Source organism: Temnothorax curvispinosus, unplaced genomic scaffold (genome assembly GCF_003070985.1).
Source record: "Temnothorax curvispinosus isolate PA1 unplaced genomic scaffold, ASM307098v1 QBEX01005055.1, whole genome shotgun sequence".
In the NCBI taxonomy this organism is placed as follows: domain Eukaryota; kingdom Metazoa; phylum Arthropoda; class Insecta; order Hymenoptera; family Formicidae; genus Temnothorax; species Temnothorax curvispinosus.
The window spans coordinates 1-6,450 of record NW_020214835.1 but is presented as its reverse complement, the minus strand read 5'-3'; the positions used below and the strand labels follow the sequence as shown (position 1 = coordinate 6,450).

Sequence of the window (6,450 nt, the reverse complement as noted above, 5' to 3'; positions counted from 1 at the left end):
TTTTTTTCTTTTACTTACCGTAATAGATCCAGGAAGTCACAGGCGCGACAGATATACCGCACTTGAAGACGGAGTTGGCATCTTGCGCAAGCACCATGCCAGTGGTGAAGCCGCCGTGGTTCCAGCCCCATAAGCCAGTCCTGTTTGCGTCGATCCACTTGTACTGCTTCTGCAGAATTCTATGACAAGGGACATTCTCATTTTCAGAATGACGTACGCTGCCGGAAACGAAGCAATTTTCGATTACTTTCGGACTACTCACGAGGTGACAGCGATCGTATCTTCAACCTCTACGGTGCCTAGCTTTCGATATATCTCGAAGAGCATGTTGCTGCCTTTATAGGCCGATCCTCGTGCATCGATCCGTGCATAGACCACGTCTCGGCTGGTCGTAAAATAATGCTCGTATCCGATTTTGTGGTCATCGGTGATCCTGACTGAGTTCGGAGCGGCGTATCTGCGGATTTTAAGATATTAACCAAATGTTTCAACCGAAACGAAAACACGAATCAAAGAATAGGTTTCAATTTTCATCCCCTTAACATTACTCGGTATTCGATTTTATCCAGAGCTCCGAGCTACAAATGGATAGTATGAATGTCTAAGTAGGTGGAGCGCTCGATACTTTGCGAAAGCCCCGGCATGAATCGGCTAAGTAAACAGACCCGATCAGCAGTCCAATTTTAAATGGAGATTGTAATTCTTTTGCGTGCCGATTAATCATAACGTACGCCGATTCTAACTGTGCCGTAGCCACTATTAATGATAGAACCGTATATATAACGTACTAGCACATTATCAAAATAATATAAATAAAATATTAATTTCTCTTTGAAATTATGCAGTTAGATTTGCGATTTATAAAGCATTAGGCAATTGTGGCTTTAATTCTACTCAAACCTTTATGTTTTACAAAACGAAAACGTTCTGTTAAATAAAATGTTTTTTTTTTAACGCTGTTGTTTTACTACGTAACATTAAAATTTTTAGAAATCTACACGTGATAACGTCATAAAGTCATAAATGTCATAAGATACTCGTAGATATGTATTTGTCTTCAAATCAAGCGTAATATACATATATATGCAATACGGAAATATATATCCTCACAATAAAATTGATTTTATTGTCTAATATACATATGTCGCTAAATTTTATTCACTATAAATTTCGTTTTTTATATTCTTATCTTTATGATCAAAAAGTTTTGTTGCTGAACGCAAAACCTTTTTTAGTCAATTATCACGTGGAGAAATGTTGACAGATATTTTTATGTCGTATTAGCAAATTTCGTTACTTATTATTCTATCAGAGGAGCTTCGATACTCACACGAATACCAGCAAGGGATACGATTTGTTTTCGTCGAAATCCGGCGGCAGGAGCAATCTGACCCTGCAGTCATAACCGTTCACGGTAATGTTGAAATCTTTTTGTTTCGGCATCAGTTTTCGCGACAAAAGTTTCCTTGTCAGGTCGTTATTGGTCCAAGTCGAGACTGGCTGATGATTCTCGTCGTAAATCGTCACCGTAGTTGGATCAGGCCCGGCACAGGTGAGGGCGTAAAACGATCTCTGGCTCGAGAAAGACGCGGTCGCGTAAGTGCATTTGTTTCCTGTAACATTTAAATTCGTCGGAATGTTTCCACGGAGAAAACCCATTTTCTTATTCTACATAATAAGATGCTCATTCCCGCCGCTTTAATTTTGTCGGATGTTGCCCCCGTTGCTCTGCAGTTATTTCCGCTTTCATTTTCGGATATACATTTTTGAATATATAGGTATATACACGTATGTAATATCGAAATCTGTATAAAATTCTGCTCACCAACGCGGCGTACATTGCTAACTCCTCGTCAAAGAAAACAAGAGGCATAAATTTTGACACTTTCTACTTTTCGCCGAAAGAAATAAATTCCAGCAAACATCATATTTTAACGGATACAGGGTACACCTAGGGGATCGACCGAGATACAGAGACCTCTCATAGACGTTGATTTTTCTCGTGGGTGCAAATAGCCCGGCGAATTAATCTTCTCTACGCGATAGCGCTCCGTCTGGTGAACGCAGCTGCCGCCGATAGCCGGAAAAACTTGCGCGAAAAGTAATATTTCAGTCTCACCTCGTTTACGGGACGAGACGTTTCGCATACAGGAATTAAGATTCCGAATTTTTCGGAATCTCCCCGCGTAGCGATGGGAGGAGATAAGTTCGCGCAAAGATAAGTTCACGCCCGGGTCTATGCGGGAGGAGATTCAGAAATTTTTACTTGAATTCGCGCAACTTTCGGCGCACTGCAGAAATGTGCGAGGAAAAATTGTGGCGATTTTTTACGGGAGCGAGGTTCCCGTAGATTACATCATATAGTCGCTCGCGTAGATCTTTCCCGCGCGAGTCTATCAACCCTCTCCCCCTCGCATATACACATACGCGCGCGCGCGCGCGCGCGCTAAATATTCATGAACTTGCGACTTGCGGCTTTTGTCAGATGAGATTACTCCCGATGGACTTTTCGTTTTAATTGGAACGTGTACCTATCATCTCGAACAAGTTACAAATACCGTTGACGATGAGTCCAGAAATTTCTTTGCCACTTACGGGACTCTCCCGAGTTTCCGGTCTCATTAGATGGTCGGACGCCCCCTGCCGGAGACCTGCCGTTTTGGTCTTTTGTCCGGTTTACGTTTTTCTGTCGCCTCTGCGAGAGGACTATTGTGGTACGTGATGTATGCCTCGTTAGTTTCCCGCGTATCGCAACTGTTGTTCAGCGTGCTATGTTTAGGGGAGAGGGGTTTTAGTGGGTGCAAGCCCCACATAACTCGGTGCGGCCGGGGCCGGTATGCGCGAGGCATTTTCCCTTTTTCCACGGAAACAAAAAAAAAAAAGATGGTCGGACGCGAATCTAAGTAAAACGAACGATCGGACATTAAGAGTTATGAAGTTTTCATGCTTTTTGCGTAAAATATTCCTCCCATGAGAGACGCCGTAGTTTAAATAGAATATTCCGACGACGCTGAACGTTCTCGTGAGATAGGGCCTTCACGTTCGTGCACGTTGCAAGCTCATCATCTAAATTGATGAAAAACGTCACTCTTCTCTTTTTTCCTCTTTCTGTATTTCTCTCTCTCTCTCTCTCTCTCTCTCTCACACACACTCATTCATTCACTTACTCTCTTCTCTTGCTCATATTCATGATTTCGAGGACTCACCTTCCGGCGTTAGCAGCTCGCAGGATATGCAAGTCGGTTCCTGGCTCCCATCCAGAGGCACCGAATACAAATTCCTCTGGGTCGGTTCACCCGGCGCCGTGGCGAGGTAGTAAACTCTGCCTCTGGCCGAATCGACTGCCAGGATCGTGTGAACTTCGGAGGGCCCGGGTGTCAGATCTACCGGTTTAATAAACCGATCGTCCTTGTATTCGTACCTAACGAGACAACAGTAAAATTACGAAAAAAGAAAAAAAGCAAATTATAAAAAATTTTTTACGTTTCGAGATCACTATGTCAAACTTTTCTTTCTGAGCTATACGAGTTTAGAGAAGCCTAATTTGTAATTTATTCAGAACCAAGAAGCAAAAAATTTCAGATTATTCTGAGAGAATCGTAATTTTTTTCGTGAATTTATAAATATATTTTTGTTTATAAATTGCCTAATATCTCACCTGTCTATATGACGGAATCTGCCGGCACTGGTGCCAGAATCCTCTCGCCGTAAATACAAAACATAATTGCCGGTTTTTATAGGGATATTCGGTTGAAGCCAGCCCTCGGTCTCCTCGTCGAAAAAAACCAATTTGATATCCCCTTGTGTGTTGTACATCGTCAGCTGGGATTGGTTCTGTACACGGTTCGTCCATGTCGTGATCACGTGTGTTTGGTTCCACCAGTTCACGTTATATAGAACGTTATCACTACGAATGTGAATGCCAAGTAGCAATATGTTAAACATGATCGTAAAATCGTCTGAAGATCGTTACGGAGATACTTGTTGTTAATAGGAAAACTTGCCTCGTAACCACATCAACGGGCGCTTCCAAGGTGACTGCTTCTGACGATGGATCTGTCAAGTCGATCACCGATAGAGTTACTGTCGGATTCGGTGTACCTACCTGTGAAAATATGTATATGATTTTTTTTTCACTGATATAAATGATCTTGCAAGTTACATGTTACATGACATTATAAAACACTTCAGAATAACGCCACTCTAGCGCCCCCTAATTTTGACAATTTTTTATTGTTTAAAAATGAAACGTTTTATTTAAACGTGCACCATTTTTACAAAAAATGATATTTTTTAATATCCGTACGTACTTCCCGAGCTAATCTTATATAAAACTAAAAAATTTTTGGTTTTTGTTCCAGGTCGAAAATTGGAGGAGAAATTTTTTCGGCCGCAGAATACTTCTGGCTTTCTTTGCTGAGCTCTGACGCCGCCATTTTGTAAAAAAAAAATTGAAAAAATTGTGAACACACACTTTAAATTCAAGAAAATAATAAAAAATAATTTAAGTTTCTGAAGAAGTTTGTAAAATATCAAAAAATTGTTTTTATTTTCTTAAATAAAATGTATTTTTACACATATATCACTGATAACTGTAACTTGAGAGAAAAAAGATTATAGCTTAAGTTCTGAAATTTTTGAGAGGAGATTTTTACGCTTTTAGAAGATATGAAGCGAAATTGAAAAAGAATTTTTCAACTCCGTACATGATCTCAGAAATGCAGCTTTTTTTTATCAGTTTTTCACAGCCGACTTTCAAATGGTACCACATGGTGCAGAAGCATCACCGAGGAAAAAGCTTGAAGGGATTTGAAAGTTGAGACTTCGGGGCTTTAAAATATCGTTTTTTAGAATCTCTTTACCACCATTTCTCGCATAAATACATAAATTTGTACTTTATTTTTGTCACTAATTTAAAGTGAATCGTAAATGGAATAATTAAATATATTCGATATAATATAACTGAAATAGTTATGATTTGATTAATCCGAGTGATTAACAGATAGTAGTTAACAAAGAGAGATATGCTTGTTGCTGTTGATAAATGAGGGTCTGATATAGGGCGAGAAATGGTTTGCGGGCTTTTTTCACGGAAGATTGCGCTGCTGCCAGTGCACTTTGACAATTGAATTATCCGTACGTGCCGACACATGCACGCGGAAAATGGATCTATGGTAGAGTAAGTTCGAGTTAAACGGAAGAACGACGGTCCTTCCAACTCGTTACGACAATAACCGATTTTGCCGAGTGGAGATGATTAGTCGAGTTCTCAATGGTGACTTATCAATATTATCGTGTCGGGATAATGCAAATATTTTTAGTAACGATATCGCTGAATTATTGATAAGATAGTAATAATTTGCAATGTACAATCAATAGCTGACAGTTTTTGTTGCATAAGCAGAGAAGAGAAAGACATTTAAAAGATACTATCGATTTTAGAAATGTTGAAAAAATTTTCGAAATATCTATTTAAAAATATTACAAAATAAGTATTCTCAGTCTTCACATATTTATAGATTTAGAGACGTTTTTGAAGTAGGTTCTCACCTTGGGGTACTTTATTCTCACTTCCGTAGGATATTGGTCTTCAAGAGAACCAGGGATGCCATAATGAAAAATGGCCATGTCCTTTACTTGAGTATCGTTGAAGGTTGCAAAGGCCAAATATCGTCCATCCGGTGAATACCACGTCGCGGTCGGAGATCCAAATACTTCCTCTGTAATCAACATTTGCGATTATGTTTGTCATTTGCAATTATCCGACACAGATAGACGTGATGTTTACACTTCGCGATGTATAATTCTTCTTCGGATTGGATATATATTTTTTAAATTATATATAGATATATTTTTTTCTTTTTAAACATAATATAAAACGTTTTATAATATATTCATGTATCATAAAATACTTTTGATAAATATTAAAATTATTTTATGTAGATATTTGTTTGCGTCACAGAAGACAGGTTTACCTTCATATACCCAGTCCGGAATTCCATTGTAAATGATTCCGGGTTCGCCACTAGTCGTCAATCTTCGTACTACATTCTGGCTGCGATTGAAAGTCATATGATAAATATCGTTATCGAGAACGTAAACTAAGTCACTGCCGATCGGTGACCATAATGCCAGCGAGATAAAAGCTTCATTCGCAATCTCTTCAAATGTGCTGTAAATATATAGGACAATTTTTGTTACAAGTATTTTCTTACGATGGAAGAAGAAAGCTCGTTTAAAAATATTTACGCAGTTGTAAACGCACAAATTTTTATATCAGTTGTGACTGAGATAACGATGGAGATGGAGATACCTAACAACGATTGAACCAACGATTAGAAAATTGGATAGATTCAGTGAAATTGGATTGAAAAAGACATGAAGAATGTTGTGTTATGCATTTTGAGACACCTGTACATATGGCAAAAGAAATGCTCATTGAAATAATAA

At 38.9% G+C, this 6,450-nt stretch overlaps 1 protein-coding gene across 1 annotated transcript; it reads right to left on the bottom strand.

Annotated features, from left to right (window-relative positions):
* Positions 1-18: 18 nt before the first annotated feature.
* On the bottom strand, positions 19-6,243 carry LOC112454414 (venom dipeptidyl peptidase 4-like; the record flags this gene model as incomplete). Its single annotated transcript, XM_025015793.1, has 8 exons — positions 19-179; positions 263-457; positions 1,331-1,613; positions 3,207-3,421; positions 3,659-3,907; positions 4,005-4,105; positions 5,551-5,720; positions 5,976-6,243. Coding segments are annotated over 8 exons (1,642 nt in total), but the record flags the coding sequence as incomplete, so codon positions are not given.
* Positions 6,244-6,450: the final 207 nt, after the last annotated feature.